This window comes from Amphiprion ocellaris, chromosome 6 (genome assembly GCF_022539595.1).
Source record: "Amphiprion ocellaris isolate individual 3 ecotype Okinawa chromosome 6, ASM2253959v1, whole genome shotgun sequence".
NCBI lineage: Eukaryota > Metazoa > Chordata > Actinopteri > Pomacentridae > Amphiprion > Amphiprion ocellaris.
Genome location: NC_072771.1, coordinates 18,796,561 through 18,819,744, shown reverse-complemented (window position 1 = coordinate 18,819,744; position 23,184 = coordinate 18,796,561). Strand labels below are relative to the sequence as shown.

Below are 23,184 nucleotides of genomic sequence, written 5' to 3'. Positions count from 1 at the left end.
GCAGCGCACGTGTCCTCGGTTGACATAACAACGGAGAGGAGGGTGGCAAGTTTTTCCACAGGAGCTAAAGAAAAGTTTGGTTGTGAAGACTTTCTGATGCGCAATAAGTAGCCAGGAGTCAAACATATGAGCAGCTCACTTCTTCCGGGGAGGAGTGTTTGAAAGTCGAGGATCCTTGTGGGGCAAACTGGGGTAAGATGCCACACAGAATTCCCCCCTGACCACTAAATTATGTCGCTTTTAAGTTTTTTCATGGATGATGGTAGTCTTGTTAATCTTTAAATAGCATCATAATACCTTTACTGGTCTGAGGAAATTAAAAGAAGTAGTTTTAAGGTATGTTGTTATAGTACAATATACGTGGGTGTGTGTGTGTGTGTGTGTGTGTGTGTGTGTGTGTGTGTGTGTGTGTGTATGTGTGTGTGTTTGTTTTAAATAGAATTTACAGATAGAAGTCTTATAAAAGATTATTCATTCATTTGAACAAAAAAAGCAAATTTTTTGTAATTTGCAAAAGTTTCAAAATTTTTTTTAATCCCATCAATGACCCAGACATCAATGACTGACCATGCTTTCAATTTCTGACAAAAATGTGCACCATTGTCCTGTCTAATAAAGTAGCATAATAGCTAAGCAGCAGTAAAAATAAATGAATACATAAAAATTAAAAAAATCTGTAAAATAAATCTAAAATCTAAAAAGGCTAACAAGACCTCTTGCTTGTCAAAAAATAAATGAAAATAAATAAATTAAAAAATTCATATATGTGTTATCTAAAAGTTATGTTGCAGCAACAGTCATCAACGTCAAAACTTATTAAATTAGTTTATCTTACGCATAAGTGACACGTGTTCTTTCTTCCCTCAGTAGGAGGGACTCTGAGATTTTACATCTGATTTTACAAAGTTAAAAAGTTTCAGTTTGTTGTGATTTAATAATCCTCTAAAATTTTCCACTTAGGCAGAACTTTTGTCTAAATATTATATTGGCATTCAAGTTACATATATAAAAAAATCCAAATTGCATAGAGAATCAAGGAAATTAGCAGTTTTCAGGCTCCCAGTTTCATGAGGTAATACTGCTAGACTCTCTGCTCAATGTGTCTCCCCAAAAGGTTCAAAATAAATTTACATCAATGCTTGTTCTTAAATGGTACATCACTAATCTCCACTGCATTTAGGACGCAAACATCACACTTTCACTGTTTATCTGGCAGCCAGACTTTCATTTCAGATTAATACTCAATTAAAATTAGCTCCTTCTAATTATGTATATCAGCAAAATGCTGCTTCCACTTTATTGTGTTAGTAACAAGAATCCAGTGATAATGCAGAAACCCTGGTGATTTTACAGATGTACTTATTAAAGATGCTGGTGAGTGTGTTATTATTTGAAGAAATGTTTCTTCCACCACTTAAAAAAACTGTCATTTACACAACAGAAGTAGCAATCATCAAATTATCAATGCACTTTTTAAAACACAAACCCCAATAATGTGATTTCACTGTGTAATAAATTAAACTTTTTAAAGTGGAAACCAATCCTACCACAAGTGGCTTTCAGTCCAGTCCTAATGTCTGAACTTTGCTAGATTTTGCAGTGATGGCCACTTTTATTCCTTCAATCATCAGTGAACCAGTTCAGCTGAACTGCCTGAATAAGCCCGTCTCCAAGGCAGCAAACATAATTGGGAAGATGTTTGCTTTGATAAGGGGCCTCCTGCTGCTTCGCTGTCTCCCAGGAACAATGTGATCACATAACTTTGTCTGGTGCGCCTATTTTGATTAGTCTGGAAATACACACATCCTTTTGAGAATTATCCCCTGGGACAACACAACCTCTGTTATTAACCCTCGTTAAGCAATTGAAAAGATCAGTACAACTGCATTTAAGGAGTGTTGCAGAATTTAGTGGAACCCATCCTCCCATACTAACACATACAGCTCTGTTTTGTCATACAGTTCGCTTGATGCAGGAATAGTTCACTCAAACTGTGTTTGTGCAAAGCTTTTGTGTCTCAGAAACATAAATATAGTGAGCAGTAAAGTGTAAGAAATTGTGATCAACACACTGCTTGTCTAAGATATAGTATCAGTCTGTCTAGTTAAACCACATGTTGAGCATTGTGGTCATTCAAGTGTCTTAAGCTGTGCATGTTAGGACCGTAACGCTGGTCTTTTTAATATTTGAATATAGGCACCAACACGTTACAACTTTGCCTGGCTCCACAGAGTCAGTGTGTCTCTGCCAGAACTAATGACAAGATTGGACCAGCTCGGCCTGAAGAGGATGTGGACCACCAGGTCAAAGGAGCTGTCGCTTGACCGGACAGCACCGGGTGTCCAACAGTTGAGCTTGAGCTAAATTGACAGTTTGATGGAGAGTGAAAAAGAAAGGAGAATGAGGGAAATGAGAGAGTGAGAGACAGAAGAGGAAATTGGGGGAAATATATAATGCAGTAATGGATTTAAAAAAAAAGGAAAATGAGGGATGAAGGCCTGAGAAAAGGAGTGAGGAGGTAAAGTAAAGAACAGAGAGGAACAAATGTCTCTAATAATCAAAATAGAGGCCACAAGATAAAAGTTAGAAATGACAACATACACTGCCCGTCCAAAAAAGAAGTTGCACACTTAATCTTTTGTTGGACTGCCTTTGGATTTGAATATGGCATACATTCTCTGTGGCATCATTTCGATAAGCTTCTGCAATGTCACAGCATTTATTTCTGTCCAGAGTTGCATTCATTTTCTACCAATATCTTATATTGATGATGGGAGAGTCGGACCGCTGCACAAAGTCTTCTCCAGAACATCCCAAAGACTCTCAACGGGGCTGAGGTCTGGACTCTCCGGAGGACAATCCATGTGTGAAAATGACGTCTCATGATCCCTGATCCACTCATTCACAATGTGAGCCCCATGAATATTGGTATTGTCATCTTGGAACATGTCCATGAAATCAGGGAAGAAAAACTCCACTGATGGAAAGACCTGGTCATTCAGTATATTCAGGTAGTCAGCTGACCTCATTCTTTGGGAACATAACGTTGCTGAACCTGACCAACCTCAGATCATAACTCTAACCCCCACAGGCTGGTAGGCACTAGCCATGATGAGTGAATCACTTCATCTGCCTCTCTTCTTACCCTGATGCCCCCATCACTTTGGAACAGGGTAAATCTGGACTCATCAGACCACATGACCTTCTTCCATTGTTCCAGAGTCCAATCTTTATGCTACCTATCAAACTGAAGCCTTTTTTTCTGATTAGCCTCCCTGATCAGTGGTTTTCTTAGAGCAACACAGCTGTTTAGTCCCAATCCTCTGAGTTCCCTTTGCATTGTGCATGTAGAAATGCTCTTACTTTCACTATTAAACAAAGCTATGAGTTCTACTGGTGATTTCCTACGATCACCTATGAGTTTGTTCTAACCACATTTGTTCCTCCAAGATGATGGTTCACCACTATCCTTCAGGTTTTAATAATGTGTTGGACAATTCTTAACCTGATTTTAGTAGTTTCAGTAATTTCCTTAGTTGTTTTCTTTGCTTGATGCAGGCCAATAATTTGACCTTTCTGAAACAGATTAACATCATTTCCATGACCACAGGATATGTCTTCTGACATGGTTGTTTAAGAAACGAGAAGCTCCTCACTGCATCAGCTGGTGGTTAAATAAGTTGTTGCAGATGAAACATATTCATCACTACAGTAATTATCCAATGGAAGGCTCTTACCGATTTGCTGAGTTAAATCCAAATGGCAACTTTTTTTGGACAGGCAGTGTATGAAAATGAGAGGAGAATGAAAGACAAGCATGTGACATGTGTCATGTAATAAACTATTCTATTAACATCAGGTGACTTTGCAGTTTACAGACAAATCCACATGCTGTTCCTCACAAAAATCAATCATTCCTCGGTAGATGATTTACTGCATTTGTAACAAAAGTTTGTTACTGTAACTATATAGCACCAAAGGGAGTGAGCTGCAATGATTTGGGGGATGCATGTCATAGATAAACCACAGCATCCTGAGAGCATAACCAAAAACTGGAAGCAATATTGAATTTGCCTAAACAGATGGACAGCGCTCCCTTGTGACACATTACAGATATTACACCGTCCACGAAACATTACCAGGCGTTTGGGAAGTAGTACCCGGATCCTTTACTTAAACACACTAATATCATAAGGTGTTTTTCTGTACAAGTAAAAGCCCTAAATTCAAAGTTTCATGGAAACTTTAAATTGTAAAATTTTACCACTTACTTAAAAATTTCAAATCTGCTCTAAGAAAGACACATAATCATGTATTAAAAGAAGAATAGACTTATGCAAATGTCTTTCCAGGATGAAAATGCAAAATACATTCGAATATAAGCAATAAATAACACAAAATGTATACTTGCGCATCTTGTACCTTCCATTAAAATGTATTAACTGGTAGATAGTAACAGTAATAAACAGATAATGTTGACTTCGTTCTTTCTTTCATCTCTGTGTGTCTGAAACCTTTTTCATGATTCATAATTCCTTTGAAAATTATCATTTTCAGCCGATGCAGTGCAACAAACAGCCTGCAGTTTTGTTGGGACAGTAAGAACTGGAGAGGAGGGGCCCCTGCCCATGAGTATGGTTCCGGTCTGTGCTCAAATGGGCCGATACAGTCTCTGGCTGGCTGGGTCAGACTCGTTCTCGACTCTGAGCCAAGTTTGTCGCCACTTGCGCCTCTCTATTGTGAGCGGGCAGCAGCTGCCTCTGCAGGGGTCCCGGTGACTGCTGAGAGGGACGTCCTGCACTGTGGGTTACCCTCATCAACAAAGTCCAGTGGATCAGACCTCAAAGTTCTGTCTGCTGAGTATTTTGGTCTCTGCTCTGCTCTCTGTTGTCCAGGCCGGGCTCGCTTCCATTGAACACCAAACTTACAGAGGACACTGTATGGTGAGTTTTTCTTTTTTCTGGCTTTTTGCTCTTTGTAGCCTACAGTACCAGTCACAGTTGCGTAATATTAGCTAGAGTCACCTCTTTTTTCACACCTTTTTTTCATGTTTTCACACATTTTCTCTTTCTTTCAGTATTTGGATTTGCAACATGAGTCTGATCCTGTTTGGGACTCTGCCCTTCAAAGGGAATCCTTGTGCCTCTCTGTCCAGTGTCACCGTTGCTCTCTGTGTTTTTGCCCTTCTCCTAATGGCCCTCAGGGGCAGAAAACGCCACTGGTTCTTCCTGCACCTCCAGTGTGATTCCCACGTGGACCACACAAAGTACCCCCCTCCTCCTGGCCCCACGCCGTGGCCCCTTGTTGGGAATCTGCTCCAGATGGGGGACCAGATTCACCTGTCTCTAACCCACTTGAGGCTCCAGTATGGGGATGTTTTCAAGGTATGAAAAGTTAGTTTTTATAGATGGACACAGCAAGGATTTGTTCATATGTTCAGTCATTTGTTAATCTCTTCACTGCAGATGCGTCTGGGCTCTCTGAGTGTTGTCGTCCTGAGTGGGTACACCACCATCAGGCAGGCGCTGGTTCGGCAGGGGGAGGCTTTCGCCGGGCGGCCTGACCTTTTCACTTTCTCTGCTGTGGCCAATGGGACCAGTATGACCTTCAGTGAGAAGTACGGACCAGCGTGGCTGCTCCATAAGAAACTGTGTAAGAACGCCCTCAGGTCTTTCTCCCAGGCTGAGCCCCGGGGATCTGGTGCCACCTGCCTTCTGGAGGAGCATGTATGTGCTGAGGCTGCTGAGATGGTGGAGTGGATTCGGGAACAAGCTGCTAAAGGACAAACAGACCATAATGTGACAGGTATAGATCCAGTGACGCCCCTGGTGACTTCAGTGGCAAATGTGGTCTGTGCCCTGTGCTTTGGGAAAAGGTATGACTACAACGACAAGGAGTTTCTCACTATTGTTCACATCAACAACGAGGTCCTGAGGATCTTTGCAGCAGGAAACTTGGCGGATTTCTTCCCGGTGTTTCGTTACTTTCCAAGTCCATCTCTGAGGAAGATGGTCCAGCACATTCACAGAATGAATGGATTCATGGAGCGGAGCATTGAGGAACACATCAACACCTTCGATAAGGTTTGCAAGTACATGTGTTGACAACAATTCAGTTTAAATGGAATAAAAATGCGAACGTAAATGATTAATTAGTGACACACTGCAATCAAAACCATTGCTGTTTTGCAGTATGGGACCCTAGCTGTTTTAATTTAACTTGTTATATTGAAACTTGGGTCTGATTTTACAGTTGCACCAGTGATTGATATTTGTAAAGACAAATAAAGTAAAGATACATTTCACAATTTAAGGTTTTTCAATGTAAAATGTATATTTAAACTAAAGGGACTAAAATTCAGCATACTTACTAAGACCATGCTACAAAAATGATTTGTTAAATATCATAAAACATTATAATTATCAGTACCACATTGCTGGTTTTATTAATATTATGTGACCCAAAGCCCACCTATTGTACAGTGACCACAAAATAGAAACAGAATATTTCCATAAGGGACTGATGCTCTAGATGGCGTGTCTGTAAGTGTTGTTTTCTTTAGATCTACCCCACTAATTTGCTCTCCACTAGTTCATCTGACATTGTACCCATACAGTAGTAGCTGTGATTGTAACTGTAGCCAAAAAAATAACAAACAACTTCCCTGGGACAGACCTTTGTTTTTGTGCAGAGTGGCTAAAATGTTCGCACGCACTCTAATTAGGAATTAGCGTCCCACTGGAAGACACGCGTCGTACCATAACTGATTACTGTCCCTTCCCTAATTATTGCTTTAAAATTTTAACCTATTTTCTGCATACTCAATAATCACATTGTATCCAGTGAAGATGCTTGATGTTTCAGCAGTGATAATGACAGTGATCGGAGAAGAGAGCAACACTGTCAATGTTAAATTTCCTGTTGTATTGTACGTGTGCCTGGTTGCAGAACTACATCCGGGACATTACAGATGCTCTGATTGCACTTTGTGAAGACAGAGAAGAAAACAAGGATGCATCAGTGCTCTCCAACTCTCAGATCATTCACACCGTCATAGACATCTTCGGAGCTGGTTAGACCAATTTCACATATTATCATTGTGCTGGCAATATCATTAATAGATCATAGCGATGACGGAGAATTCTCTCTTTTCACTGCATTTCTTTGTGTTCATGATTTTCTCAAGGATTTGACACCATCATTGCTGGATTGCAGTGGAGCCTGTTGTACCTCATCAAGTTTCCTGACATTCAGGACAGAATACACCAGGAGATAGGTATAGTCTTATGCCTTACTATGTGTACCAAGGTCGTTTTTTGCTAGAAAGAGACCAGGAATGAACTTTAACTGGCAAATTCACTGCTTAGAGAGAACAACCGCATACAGAAGGAGAGATCATACTACACTAAATAGTCCAGTACCATTTATGGTGTGGTTCGTGGTACTGGACAGGCCTCATGAAACACTCATAGTTATTGTGTTACTCATAATCTAAAAATAGAAGGTTGCTCATTAATGATTACAAGTCAGTATGAGCATGAAATTGCAGCTTGAAGTTTATTACTGATGGATCAAAACTAACAATTTTAGTAAAAGATGTTCCCTCAACAGTACATCTTAATATTTGAAAAATGAATTCTGCACATAGATCAAAATCAAACTCATGCACCAAAACAGGATTGATAAAGTTCTCACAAACAAGTGGGAATGCATTTCTCTGTAGCATGTAGACTATATACTATGTATATAAGGGTAGCTGGGGGTCTGTCACATCTGCAGTATCAAAATTTCAGGCAGCAGCAACATAACAAAAGCCCAACAATGGCCAGTCCCAGTGCCCTTCCTGAACAGACAGAATCCAACAGCCAGCAGAGAAGCTCACAAAAGATCAGTCCAATTTGCTGACGGCAGAGGTACTTTTGAAGAGGGTTGACAGAACTGGTGCTGTCTGTTCTGAGGCACGTTGCATTTTCACAAAGAGAGAGACAGAGAGAGAAAGGGGCAGACAGAGGAAGACAGAGAGATACTAAGAGGAGACAGGATGAGTCAGAACGAAAGAGGGGTTAGTGAGTTCCAGAGAGACACAAAGGCCGTAACACGCAAGGCATTCAACACACAAAGTTTAACATTCATCACTCCCTTATCGCTTAAATTAAATTGAAATTAATACAATTAATTGACCAAGGAACTTTAATTGGATTGTTTAAAGCAGGCCAGCACTTTACTGCAGACTTCATTAGTGAAGCAATAACAAGAAGTATGAGTATACTCTGTCACTGTAATTATTTGTGAAGCATGTCCATAAATTGTTAAAAAAATTTGTTGAACTCAACCAGCAGTGAACTGAAATGCAGTTGAATTTGACAGACAGGGAACTTTTGAACTTTCATAAGAATTTATAATGAAACTAACAAGGATGTAGTCTTATTAGAAACCTACCTGCGGAATGATTTAATGTCATGCTTTGACAGGGTTTCTGCAGATTATGTTTCAGAAGGTCAAAAGGAAGTCTAATTTTAAGGTTTGTACAGAGCACAGAAATTAACCTCTCAGTGATCTACAAGTTTTCAGTGGGCTTTGGTGTCTTTGTTTCAAGATGACCACATTGGCTCAGCCAGACTGCCCAGGTTTTCAGATAAGGCCAAGATGCCTTTCACAGAGGCGTTCCTATACGAAGTGTTCCGCCATGCGTCGTATGTTCCTTTCACCATACCTCATTGGTAAGACACAAGCTTCATTATCATGACATTCTCTAATCACAGTGAATATATTGTTGCTTAAACTTGTTTTCCCCCTCAGTACCACAAGAAACATCACCTTGAATGGATATTTCATTCCCAAAGATACATGTGTCTTCATTAACCAGTATCAAGTCAATCATGACAGGTAAGAAGCTGCAAGCAATGACAATTACTACTGAGACATTCAGAAACGTTTAACATTAAAGTGATTAATGGATTAATGCTGCAATAATTACAATCTAATGAAACACATTATTACTATTATCATATTATACTAGCATAATTACTACTTTTACTTTGGTAATTAAGTGTATTTCACAACAAATACTTTTTTAAAAACTTGAGTGTAAATTGAAATGCATGACGTTTACTTGTGACTGATGAGTATTTGTGCCCTATGCTATTGGTACTTTTACTTAAAGGTCCCATATTGTGCCCCTTTTCAAGGAGGTAGTCAGAGTCTCACATGTCCCCACAGTATGTCTTCCAGTAGATCAGCTCAAAATTCTACTAATATGGTTAATTTTACCATGACAGTATAACCCCTGGTTTTGAACTTGTTTTACTCTGAAAACCAGTAATCTGCTACTGTTCCTGCCCACTTCAGGAAGAACATACTGGTATTAGTCCTTTAGACAGATCTTTGTTAGATAGCACCTGAGTCAAATTCTTACTGGCTTGTAAAGCTGGTAGTTGTGATGAGGCTTGAAGATTGACAGTAAATGTCTTTATGTCCTATTAGAATTTATTTTACATCTAAAACAACCACAAAAAACAGCCACAAAACACAATAAACATGGATTTTCACCATGTGGGACCTCTAAGTACAAGATAGGAGTATTTCTTCCACCTCTGGTGAAATGTTCCTGTCTCTTTAAAGATATTCTGTTCAGTTCATAAGAACTGATCTTTTTGTTTTTCACTCTGTCTCAGTGACCTTTGGGGCGATCCGGACACATTTCGCCCTGAACGCTTCCTCGGTCCATCCGGACTCCTCAACAAAGAGCTCACAGAAAAAGTTCTTATCTTCGGGATGGGGAAGAGACGTTGTCTTGGTGATGGATTTGCTCGTTTGGAGATGTTTGTCTTTCTCACCACGCTGCTTCAAGGGCTGAGGATTGAAAAGGTTCGAGGCCAGGAGCTGGATCTCAGCACCGATTTTGGTCTGACTATGAAACCACGTCCATACAGGATTACCATCTCATCAAGATTTTAGACCTAAAAAGCAAAATGTTGCTCCTTGTGGATATTTTGGAATATCACAAATACTAATTACTATTTGCCACCATCTTTGGCTAACCTTCATAATTCCACAGAGATAAAGCATCTGTCATTATTGCTCACAGACTGGAGTTTCTATTTTTTGCCAAATGTTGTTAAAACATAAGCACACAAATGATCAGCAGAAGTGAAATATATGTATATCCTTAATGTGAACTAACTTCACTGTAATGAACACGATATGCTGAGCCCTGGTCTGTCAAACTTTAAAAGTTTCCCTCTTCCTTTCAGTCCCACCACATTAAAAATGAAAGTAGCTTGAAAACATTCCCTAATTAAAAGCCTTTCTCTTAAGTTATTAGTTACAGTTAAACACTGAGGGAGGAAGTGAGGGGGTGTTTCAGATTGGTGATTAGTGCTTCAGGCCTCAAATTGTGTTCATGCAGGGTTCATCCCTATCCTCATCGAACCTCGTCTTCCTCTTTAGTGCTTTCACTTTCCTCCCATCTCCTCCTCATCTGTTCGATTCTTTTCATCTTCTCACCCACATCATGTCCTTGCCTTCCTGTCCTTATCCTCCCTCTCTGACTCCTCCTCCTCTAAATGTAGCTTCAAAGCTTCGGGTTTTGCACCAACTCATCTTCTCCCAATGCTTCCCCAGTGGCTCTCTGAGGAGAGATGCCAAAAATATATTCAGAACCTCGTCCTTCTTGCCCATCGGCACTGTGACCTCCCACACAACCAGATTAGAAACCAGACATCTTACAAGGAGGTAAAGAGGACAGTGAAGTGTGAAATCAGACAGTTATTTTCATATGCTAAATGTGAAGAATCATGCCAGGATATGTTTGAGAAAAAGAGAAGTCAGGCAGAATTACTCAAAGGAACTTTATCCGTTAATGAAAAGTTTAGAAGTTATGTTCAAGACAATACAATCTTTTGTCAAATTTGTATTTGTTCAGGTAAAGTTTACTGAAGTTTTTATTCCATGAGAAAACTATCTGGAAACTCCATTAAACAGACATGCAGTCTTGTATGATTTGCCAGGAAGATGTTTCACCTCAACAATAGGAGGTTAAATCTGTTGCAAGGATTCAAACTGGCAACCATCTAGTGATAGTTGTCTTCATTTACCTCTCAGGCTCTCAGGAATGGCACTAAAGACCACATCATTCAGCTGTTGATTGGTCCTGCTGTTGGTGGTTTGACTGTCACTGCGTAGAATAATGTATATGTAGAGTTTGAAACTAGAATGCTGCTTTTGTCATTTATGTGCTGAAGGGTGAAAATTTCTCTGTGCTCATCTAAAATCCTAGTTAAAGTCGATGTGTAGCAACTGTATGAAATAGTTTAAAGGCCCACCATGGTCCAATATGTGATTGCACAAGAGTGATGTGACAACTAAAATATGGCTGGAGGGGATCTTCAAAGTTTTCTTTTTCTCTTGATTTTGAAAAATCTGGTAATTTGTGAGGTATATTTGTTCCACCGTTACAAAAAATATTGGTTAATTGGTCCCTGATTGAGTTTATATAATGTTAAAATGATTTAATTTTAACTTAAACGTAAGTTAAATGTTAACTCATTTCTTGAAATTATTTTTTCTCAGTTGCTGGTTTTTATTGTGTGCAGTTGTAAATGTTACATATTCAGTTGACATATTTTATTTATTATTGCAAACATCTCAAATTACCTCTTTGCAAGATTATATCAGAGCATGAAATATCACTGAACACATCTTTATTATTGTTGAATCTTAAAACTGAAGTCAACGATTTTTTTGGAAGAAGTATAGGAAATGAGAAAAAGAGTTAAAGAAATAATAAAGCACATATAACCTGTAATATGTGGTGATTTTTTAAAAAAGAAATGTAATCTAGTTTGGATAAAAGCACTCGCATTGTCATGTGAACAGTAATTAAAATGTGAGCTTCTAACAATGTCTTTGTGAAAACATGTAATATGAAAATAAAATAAAAAAATTTGTCTAGTCTTTGTGTTTAATTCTTTATTTACTTATTCTCACTCAAATGCAACATTGGTTTACAAGGCTGTACTTACATTACCGTCAGAAACAAGAGAAAGCAAAACATGACTGGTGCGGTGTATGTATTTCAACCACAATAAAGAAAATATTAACTGAACAAATTAAACATGCAATGCTTTAATATGATGGTAGAAAATATTTAACAAAAATTTAGTTATATCATGACAAACTGACTGGACATGCTATTTGTAATCACTTCTGATGTTGCAGTAGACATCTGTGTTAGTAAGAGTGATGATTTATTGTCACTATATTCTGTTTTGATTAATATGTATCAAGTTTATTTGTTTGTTGCTCTGGAAAATTCTAACAACTTAAGGTAACCTATGTAAATAGGAAACCAATTACCATGGGAAATATAAGTAACATACACTGCCTGTCCAAAAAATAGTGGCCATTTGGATTTAACTAAGCAAATAGGTAAGAGCCTTGGATAATTACTGCAATGATGAATATGTTTCAGCTGGCAACAACTTATTTACCCCCAGCTGATGCAATGAGGAGCGTCTCATTTCTTAAACAACCATGTTGGAAGACACTTCCTGTGGTCATGGAAAAGATGGTAATCTGTCTCAGAAAGGTCAAATTATTGGTCTGCATCAAGCAAAGAAAACAACTAAGGAGATTTATGAAATTACTAAAATCAGATTAAGAACTGTTGAATGCATTATTAAAACCTGAAGGATAGTGGTGAACCAACGTCGTCGAGGAATAAATGTGGTTGGAACAAACTCTTAGATGATTGTAGGAAATCAACAGTAGAACTCATAGCTTTGTTTAATAGTGAAAATAAGAGCATTTCCACATGCACAATGCAAAGGAAACTCAGAGGATTGGGACTAAACAGCTGTGTTGCTCTAAGAAAACCACTGATCAGGGAGGCTAATCAGAAAAAAAGGCTTCAGTTTTCTAGGTAGCAAAAGGATTGAACTTTGGAGCAATGGAAGAAGGTCATGTGGTCTGATGAGTTCAGATTTACCCTGTTCCAAAGTGATGGGCGAATCAGGGTAGGAAGAGAGGCAGATGAAGTGATGCACTCATCATGGCTAGTTCCTACCAGCCTGTGGGGGTTAGAGCTATGATCTGGGGTTGGTCAGGTTAAGCAACATTATGTTCCCAAAGAATGAGGTCAGCTGACTACCTGAATATACTGAATGACCAGGTCTTTCCATCAGTGGAGGTTTTCTTTCCTGATGACATAGACATGTTCCAAGATGATGATTCCAGGATTCATGAGGCTCACATTGTGAATGAGTGGATCAGGGATCATGAGACGTCATTTTCACACATGGATTGGCCTCCATAGAGTCCAGACCTCAGGCCCGTTGAGAGTCTTTGGGATGTGCTGGAGAAGACTTTGTGCAGCAGTCCAACTCTTGCATCATCAGTATAAGATCTTGGTAGAAAATGAATGCAACTCTGGACAGAAATAAATGCTGTGACATTGCAGAAGCTTATCGAAATGATGCCACGGAGAATGAGTGCCATACTCAAAGCTGAAGGCAGTTAATGTAATAAGGGCGTTTGCATTTACAGTGTACATAAATACAAAAAATATAGTGTTCAAATAAAAAAAACTGGTATATCAAATGCACTTTAACTTACATTCACCTGTCACATCAAGCACAGTAATACGCCTAACACACAACATTTTTACTGACTATTTTAGCAAAATAACACTACAAGTCAAATTATTTCTAAATATATATTGTCAAACAAATTTACAGTTAGTTGTTTTTGACACAGGCTGAATAAAATATTCATTTAGTCAGTTTATTGTATAGTAATTCTTATTTCCAAGGTTATTCTGCTATATAAATCTTATTGTAGAGAGATTGTAAGCCCCACATTGACTTCAGAGGCCAGACAGAGGTCATATAACAGCAAAGGCCTGTAGCCATTTATTGTATTAAAGGCATCTTTCCCAGTTTGCTTGTGTGTAGCCATGTACAAGGCCTTTACAGCAGCAAATTGGTTTGTGGTGATTAATTAACAAAACACACCCAGAGGATGAGACCTCAGCCCCCTCATCAACCCTGTTCCCGATCCATGTGCTCGCTGTGGCTCACTGTGCCTTTGTCCCTCACTTTGTTCTAGTCCACAGAGCTCACAGTATGATTTAAACCGTGGCCGTCATTAAGAATAACAAATCACAGTCAACATGTGCTGAGTGGCCTCTGATCTAAAGCAGCCAATAAAACGTAGCACGCAAAGCTCGGAATCTGGCTCATGTGCTATAGCAAAGAGGTCCACTTGTAAGGCCCGTGGTATAGAATAAAAGTCCTGGACAATTATGACAGGGCCCAATTACAGGCAAACATAGTCTACTTATAGAAACTTTTAACCCCTATCAGCGCTAAAATACCACCCTGGTTCTAAGAGAGTCTGTTGTTGCTGGGACTGCTTTACTCTGAGCCTGCAGCGAGACTGAAACATGTCAAGAAACACCAGAATCAATCTCTCTATGACTGCTCACTTAAAATATTGGTTTTTCCACACAAATGAAACATTAAAGACAAATGAAACTGTGGATTTTTATTGAGTTCATATGATAAATTATTACCAAAAATCTACAAATTAATTCAGCAAAGTGTAGACTTTCTTACATTTATCTGTACCTTTTGTAATGAAATTCTAATTTTACTGAATCCATCTCTCGTCAGACACAAGAGAAAAACAAAAGTAATGTAACATCGCGTGCAATACAAAGAGTCTATTCCCAGCCATTGGATCTGACCTCTCAAGACTATAGGAACAGATCATGAGCTTTGGACACTCATTTCTCAAGCGTTAATGAGCCACAAACATGTTGCCTTTTACCACATACAATAGAAGTGCAAACTGGATGACCGACTGACTAACTTCCTATTTGCCTCTTCAGTTACACATGGGGCCCTGGATTGTGGGGGCCTCCTTCTATAGATCCGAGTGGGTAGCACCAATTAAAAAACTGCACGCAATCTTCTGAACGCAGCTGTCAGTGCTCCCATTATGATGTCACCCATCCCTGCACGTGATGAAATAATTTGATGATGTTAAATTTTATGATAGCTCATAAGCACGTAGTGTTTAAACAGAACATATAAATGAAATGGTTTAGACAGTCTAATTTCACCACTTTACTGCAGGACTATGCACCATGTACGGGTCAATATATAAACATTTTATTTATGTTCATTATGATCACGTCTTTACAAATTCCATAATTATTTATTATGGACTTATTAATAAAAAATGACTGGATATCACTAAAATGTTAACTAAATAACTGTCCGAATTTAATAACAACCACCTTCTAATTAGCTAAACTAAACAATAATAAAAGGAGCTTTTTCAAAAATAGTTTTGATTGTGTTCTTTTTATTAAGTTGAGAGAATCATAACGTAGTTTTCTTTTTTGGCAATATATCAAATTTTATATGGAAAATATCAAATGTATCTGTTTCCAAGAAATCGCTTTCCACTAAGTTACCCATTACAAAAACATCTCTCCAGGAAGTGTGTTAATTCCAGATCACATGACCTGCTCCACATGATGTCATTTCCTCCTGAAGAAAAGACTGGCAAGACTCCAAGGCTTTCTGAGTTATTTAATATAAAGTAATGTGTGAATCAAGTGTGAATTTATCGCATGTCAACAGGTTTACTACAATATCTTTATAAATAACTTTCAATTTCAATTTTACTTAATTGTATATATAATATTTTAGAAGAATCCTTCTCTAAAAATGCCATGTGGTGTTTGGTTATAGGCGGCCACGTTGATTTTAGGCCTGAAAACAGCAAAATGTCAACTATGATACCTGCCAACAATGTTACAAAAAGTTCCACAATTATATATTGACCCATGCATTAAAGTACAGTTCAAACATCCACGTCTTCCACTGACTGTCCAGATTTCAGCTTCATGATCACCTTTCAGAAACAAACATAAACAGAATTAACCTATAGTGGCAGCATCATCAAGTAGATCAAAGTCACTTTTCTTTTTAACTCTAAGTATAGATTAATAATTTGGCATGACTGACCTCTTTCAGCTGGGCAATCTCTTTGCTTTCCACGTTTCTCTGAGCATTGTTGGTTATGGCCTTCACTCTGGTTGCGTAGCTGGAAGATTCAGGAATTTGAGGTGTTATTCAGTTCTTTGGAACCACTAAAGTAAATCACATGACTAATTTTTAGATCTGTTTCTTACACGAGAGATGTGAGTGTCTCATCAAGATTGCATTCTGAGGGAGAGATGTTGACGATCATGAGAGTTTTGGCGTTTCCACCCAATGAGTCCTGCATCACCTGGGAGACATCGGGAGCATAGTTTGACTGACCTGCACATTTGCATTACAGTTCATGTCCACAGATTTACAACCAGCTTGTTTTTAATAGCTGCAGTTTTCATAGTTTTGTGTCTGTGGTAAACAGAATTTCAATTCCTTCAAACGTGAATTAAATTTGATTGCCAGAGTGCCTTGCTTTCTAGGATCACCTGTGTCAGCTTACTATTCCTGTACGGTACATGAGGCAGTTCGGCAGATAAGGCTGAGATCACGTCACCCAGGGCACTCAGGGACTTGTTAATGGAGTTGGCCTCCTGCAGAGGAGATGAAGAAAACTTAAAGAGAAAGTTTGGTTTCTTTGAAATGAGGTGGTCTAAGGTACTTAATTGTTGTCAGTGTATTACTTCCAGTAGATGATTGCCAGTATGAAACTAGTTCAGAGAAGCAAACCTGGAGTCATGCATGGAAGCTAAGCAATGAACTGCTGTGAACAGGTTCAACAACAAAATGTATTTTGGTTTTATATTTTATAGTAGGTGTACGGTGTAATTTTAGCTCCTCAGACAGTCCTTTAAAACAGGAAACGGAAGCTTTTGTATTCCTCTTTTCAAAGCTGCCAAACTCTGTTAGCAAAAACAGTAATAAGTAAAAAGTAAAAAGTTTTAGACTAAATCTGTTGGTTCAGATCCAAACTGATGTGTTTCAACACCACATTCACACAATCAGAGAACAGCAACACCCCTGTTCTCTGAGGTTAAATTACTGTTTTTGTTAATGGAGTCTGTCAGCTTTGAAGAGCACAATGCAACTGCTTCAGTTCCCAGCTGGAAAAACTGTCTGATGGCAAGATAAAGTGGTGAAAATATTCTAAATAAAGTGGACACTTGAACTGATACAGACTTTTTTAGGTGGCTAAAATATGTTTCCTTGTGTTACTAACTGTCATCTACTGTAAGTAATACACCAACAATCAATACGTAGCTCCTACCACTCTACTTCGAAGAAATCAAACCATTATTTAAAAGAGGCCATGACAACTATCTGATACTTTTAATCATCCTTACAATCCCTCGGTGGGCCAATCAGATTACATCATATGAACAAACCTTGAGCTGGTGGTCCTTGGCACCAGTCTTGGCTGCTCTCTCACTGCCTGCCAGGTCCACCAGGCTCAGCTTCCCAGTGCTCACACTCCCATTAGTCAGATTCTTACTCTCCACTCTGATGCCAACAATGAGATGGGAACGGGAACTCTCCACATTCATCTCTTGAGAAATACAACAACAAAACAGATTTAAATAGCCCTGGAATTCGATTCACATTGGCTTGTTGTGGTCTCTCTCTAATAAACCTCACACACAGCCGCTCGTAGTCCACAGATTTGTGCTGCAATTAACAGCTATTTTCCTCACTGATTATTAAGGATCTAAATTCTATAAAACAATGTTGCTCCTCTTCCTACAGTTTGTTTGCTCTGCCACTCACTGCTTAGTCCAGAGACCACGTACCTAGCTGCCACATGCTAACTGTAACTAACATGATTAATCCAAACCATTTAGCAGGACCCTGTTTGAAATGGGTGCCATTGCACGGTATAGAGAACTCACTGGTGGCAGAGATGTGTCGGTTGGCGCAGGCCTGCTGGAACAGAGCGTAGAGCTCCTGGGCACTGGAAGCCTCCTTTGTCTCTGCTCCTTGGGCGAACACAACCCCCTTTCTGTTCCTCTTGATCTCCACCCGCCTGGCCTGGCCATGGGACTGAGTCTGTGCATGGGCCTCACCAGCCTGGCTCACAAAGAGGTCCTGCAACCTGTCGTTGTACAGTTCCAGCATATAGGCCGAAACCTGACAGAAAAGGATGCACAAGGATTAGGAAGATGGCATGAAGGGAGAGGGAGAGAAGTGATGATAGAACGGTCTTATTTTAAATACAATCTACTATCCTTCCTCTTCCAAACCAGGTTTAATTACAGTAGTGATAAACTGTTTGCTACCTTGAAGTCAAATTTAGAGCTGTTCTCCCGTATGATGTCAAAAATGGCATTAAAAGATCTTGGCATGAGCCCGGGGTTCTTCTGTTCCTTGTCCCCCACCATAGTGAAGGTCTTTCCTGAGCCTGTCTGGCCATACGCAAAGATACAGACGTTGTAACCATCGATAGTTGACTGGATAAGCCTGTGGGAAAAAATGTTTTTTTAGCTGCTAACCTGAAAGAATTAAGACACTTCAGCTGATAACTTCAGAAAGTCCATCTTCAGTTTGGTTGAACTGGCACTAATTTTTACCTTAAATAATAAACACTACTTTATACGTTTATGGTGAATCAAATATGCACATTTGGAGTCCATTATGTCTGTTTCATAATACATTTGTGAATATACTGTATTACATTTTAGCTGATTAGGAAACATCATCGCTCTCACCTGTTGGTGTCATGAAACAAGTCTTCCTGAGAGGCTTCAGCACTGAACACCTTGTCAAACTGAAACTCTCTCTGCCCACGTGGGGTATCTATGGTGACAGAGAACTCGTCAATTTTATCCACAACAATGACTCCTCCCTGCGCAGCCTCGTTTCGGTTCGCAGGTCGGATCCTACAAAATACTCTAATTTTGCCTGAGGAGAAACAAAACGAGGGTGTGAAGCAAAACAGTCAGAAAGCAGACCTTAATTAAAACTGCAACAACCTGCTGGAGGTATAAAAATATTTGTATACCTTTCATGTCTTCCACCATGTTGTAATATTTTTTCCTCATTGTCCTCTCTGAAGTGTAGTTCTCAGTTATTTTCTTTTTCTCTACTTTTTCCTGCTTCAGCTTCAGATAAAAGCAGGATAACACAGCTGTGATAGTGAAGAGTGCAGCATAATGAAAACATGCATGTGTGATAATGCTCCACCAGAAAAGAAGAGATCACTGCTTGGTTCCCTAATTGTCCATTTATGGTTCTAATAGCCATAACAAGTTGTCTAACTTGACTGAATGAGGGAAATTTTTTAAGGTCACAATGCAGGCGTTTGTGGTTTGGGCTTCTCTCTGTTATTTCTGTATTTGAGTTGATGCACAAAAGTGTTTGCTGGGACTGATCTGCTGCAGGTCGGGTGCAAGATAAGATTAGACTAAAAATCTAACCTGATCCTGCAATAAAAGAAGCTGCTGACCGACATCTGTGGTTTGGACTGTGTCTTGTCCCAGGATACCCTCCAGTTCAGAGATTGCAGAGTCTGAGAGATAAAATAAAAGAAATACATCTTACATTCAGTAAGATAAATGTACTGTTGACATAGAAACATACAGCTTTTACAAAGCTGATGTGTGGAAGACTTCCTATTCTTACCATAATCAATAGATGCCAGTTTTACAGTTCTACAATTATGCAAACGACAGCAGAATTCATATAATGTGGATAAAGTCAGTAATTGAATATGACTGGTTGCATCCAACCACTTGTGTATTTACCATTCGCTACAGAACTTTCTCCACTTTTGATGCAGTCTAAAGCAATTTGGCAGACTTCATACTCTCTCACTGTTTCTTCTAAGAGAGACAGTCTTGACTCATATTCATCTGACCTTTAAAGTGGAAGAAAATCATCAACAGTTATACAGTTATTCATTTTAGAAAATAAAAGAAAAAATAGGAATACCAAAGGTGGCTCAATTTAACCTGCCATTTTTACATTTAGAGGTTATTCCAATGAATAATAAACTATATTTTTGCATTCCCATGTCTCTAACCCTTCCTGGTCAGTGGCTGTCTCTCTGTCACTGCCTTCTTCTTTAGCCATCTGCAGTTTGTTTCTGGCTTCAATCAGAGCAGCCCGATTCTCCTCAATCATCTGGTCTAAAATGGCTTTGGTTTCAGGCACTGATCTGCAAACTGCATGAGCCTGGAAAAAAAGCACACAATTGCATGATATCAATGCAAAGGTTCTAAAATGCAAAACAGAGCATATTTAACATAAAGTTACACATTAGTTTAATATTCGAGCAGCACCTTGTGTATGACAGCGGGCAGCAGAAGGCTGCAGGGGGGCTGAGGGAGCGGAGGGATGGGGCTCCTCTCTGCCTCCAGCAGCTCAGTGATCTCCCGCTCCCTCTGGTACAGGCTCTCCTTCAGCTCCTCTAGACGGGCTTTAGCCCCCTCCAGAGGCCGATCTGAATCAGTGCAGGCCTGTATAAATAGAACAGAGTAGAAATGAGTTTTATTGCCATTTGCACAGGTACATTACAGTACAGGTATATTGGAAATCTCTGTGGGGTTTCTCCAGTCAGCTTTATATACAAGGGAAAAAATAAAACACAATAAAGCAATCAAAAAAATAAGAGCAGCGCAATAAAAAAAGAAATACAAATATACATTATAAAAGTAAGTAACTACACATTATAAAAAGAGCACTTTGTATTAAAAAAAAAAGATACCCTGAGAAGTAAATTAAAGAAACAAGGTTTGGTTTGATATGCTTTAAGATATCCGTCTCTTTAACTTCTGTGGTTATCTAAATGCAGTAAAGGTGAGTGGAACAGACAACTGGATCTTTATTTTGTCCCCATCACTGCATTACAAATATCACCCTTTACTACATATTGTCCCTCAGAATGTTAGATTGTTTTATTGGTTGCTTTGCTGATGTGTTTATGATCTCAGATCCTGCATCCCTGATATGACCAGCGAGTGTCATTGAGAACTAATTCCAACCCACCGCAGTCTGTTGTTCTGCTGAAAGTCCTTTTTCCTCTGAGCTTTCACCTTCCTCTGCAGCTTCCTGCTGCTCCTGTGTCGACACCATCAACATTTCTTGGACTTTCCCTATTTCCTGTCTGGCCATCTGCAGCTCCTGCAAAGCTGTTCGGTGTATCATGGCATTAATAAAGGTTTTCTGCACAAAGGTCAAGGATTTTGCAGTCTTAAATACCAACAAATGCAGAAAGACTCACTGGAGGCCTGGTGACTATGCAGGACGTCCAGCCTGTTGGAGAACAGTTCCAGTATTTTGCTCTAACAGAGAGGCAGGAACAAAATTGCTCTGATCATTATGTAATGAGAAAAAAAGTTGCCAGTTCTACGCAAATGTGACCACAAGAGTGTGCTCTGGTTCAGAAGAGAGATACCATGCTGTAGGAAGCCTGTCAGATTGCTATCTAACCTTCTCTCTGTGCCACTGCAAGGCCTCCTCTTTACTCCTCCTCCTCTCAGCTCTCTGCTCCTCCAGCAGCTGCTGGTTTTGTGCCATCAAACCCTGCAGCAAACGAGGCCAGGCAAGGAGACATATCATAACTGTATGTTATATAACAATACATGACGACACGTAGATCTATATAGTTGCACTTGATGCTTCAACACAAACATGATGGATGGGTGACTTCAAAAGCTTGAAGTAGAATCACCAGTAAGAAAAAAAGTGCACCATAAGAAAGCTGCAGGAAAATTAGCCAGATAAAAAAAAACAAAAAAAACAGGAGAAATACAACAGTAAGTTGGTTGTGTTCGAAATGAAAAGAATGACTAATAAATGACTCTGACCACAACTTTCTTCTCCCAGTCAGCCTTCTTCTTCTCCACCTTCTCCTGGTAGAGGTGCAGGAATCTCCGCAGAGTGTTTAACTTGTTCTGGTAATGAGATCTGATCTTCTGCACGGTCCATTCCTGATAACACAACATCATTTGCATTCCTATTAAGTTTTCATGCACACACACGCACACACACACACACACACACACACACACACACACACGCACGCACGCACGCACGCACGCACGCACGCACGCACGCACACACACACACACACACACACACACACACACACACACACACCTCTTCACCTGGTTTTCCCGTGCTGTGATCTGGAAGTTCTCTTCCAGCTCCTGAACCATTTCCAAGTGTCTCCTCTTCATTGCTTCCATGTCTTCAGCTATCTGTGTTAAAGTGTGGACAGCACACATAAACAAACAAACAGACTAACAAATAAACTAAAGGGCATCCTGGTATCACTGTGCTGATCAAACGCCTTCGAGGGCCTCAGTATCAGCATCAGGGCAGCCATGTGAGCGTGAATGAGATCACATCGTCTGACAGTGACTTCATTGTGCGCCTGCATGCCTTCTGTCTGGACACAGCAATGAGTCACATGTCTGATAAAAATATTTATTGTTCACTGTTTGATTAGATAAAAGTTATTTTATCTGCTCTAACCTTGTTGACCTGCAATATGGAGTGATGCTGAGTTGAATGTTCTGTCTAAAATTCTGTATAAAATGGATTCTTCTGTGAATATGCTGCTGGGTAAGAGGCACACATTGTTCTGTGACGCTTTTCTGTGACCATGGTAAATATTTTACCTGAGAGACACAGAGTTCAGCTGACTCGTAGGGGATGTAGATTTTCACATCCCGCTTCTTCTCAGCTTCTACTGCTTGATCTGCATCACTGCAATCTGGCAGCCGAGATTCTGATGAGCCTGCAGAAGTAACATGCTGCAAATTACCACCTATTGAAAGTGATAGATAGCAGAACTTTCCACAGCTTCTGTTTACCTTCCAGCTTCATCACATCCCACCACACCCCATCATCAATGAACCCTTTAGTACAGCAGAGGCGGAATTTCACTAAATCAGTTTGAGGTACTTGCATTTTACTTGAATATTGACTTTATCTGTCACATTTTGGAGTGCTTTTTACTCCACTGTATTTATCTGACCGCTCACATGAATTGAAGCATGATAAGGCAATAGAACACTATGTGTTTGGCCCAGGACGCAGTTGGAAAAATGTAAGAAGAACTTCAGTATAAGCTGAGAACAATGTTGCATCATATCGTATTTTAAATTTCTGTGATTTAACCTCTTTAACATAAATTAGTGTCTAGTTGAAATTTCAGAAATGTCTTGTTTCTGACGTTTTT

The 23,184-nt window shown here is 39.4% G+C and overlaps 2 protein-coding genes across 3 annotated transcripts; one reads left to right on the top strand and one right to left on the bottom strand.

The window, feature by feature from the left end:
- Positions 1-35: 35 nt before the first annotated feature.
- Positions 36-11,942, top strand: LOC111586200 (cytochrome P450 1A1). Of its 2 annotated transcripts, XM_023295890.3 has the most exons (9): positions 36-192; positions 4,896-4,943; positions 5,078-5,384; positions 5,466-6,083; positions 6,949-7,072; positions 7,187-7,276; positions 8,597-8,720; positions 8,800-8,886; positions 9,675-11,942. In XM_023295890.3, the coding sequence occupies exons 3-9, from the start codon at positions 5,094-5,096 to the stop codon at positions 9,955-9,957; spliced, it is 1,617 nt and encodes a 538-aa protein (XP_023151658.2). In that variant the 5' UTR covers positions 36-192; positions 4,896-4,943; positions 5,078-5,093; the 3' UTR covers positions 9,958-11,942. The 2 variants fall into 2 exon arrangements, with proteins under 2 accessions (XP_023151658.2, XP_035797734.2); XM_035941841.2 differs by lacking the exon at positions 36-192 and having other exon boundaries at positions 3,332-4,943.
- A 13-nt stretch (positions 11,943-11,955) lies between these two features.
- Positions 11,956-22,913, bottom strand: LOC111586207 (uncharacterized). The gene is made up of 20 exons (XM_035941839.2): positions 22,817-22,913; positions 22,622-22,740; positions 22,106-22,198; positions 21,806-21,928; positions 21,429-21,521; positions 21,220-21,280; positions 20,985-21,127; positions 20,279-20,455; positions 20,020-20,171; positions 19,742-19,854; positions 19,415-19,506; positions 19,000-19,099; positions 18,707-18,899; positions 18,278-18,458; positions 17,891-18,128; positions 17,390-17,550; positions 16,493-16,597; positions 16,205-16,302; positions 16,038-16,116; positions 11,956-15,924 (listed from the first exon to the last, which is right to left on the bottom strand). Exons 1-20 carry the CDS (start codon positions 22,911-22,913, stop codon positions 15,874-15,876), a joined length of 2,469 nt encoding a protein of 822 aa, XP_035797732.2. The 3' UTR covers positions 11,956-15,873.
- Between the last annotated feature and the right edge of the window lie 271 nt (positions 22,914-23,184).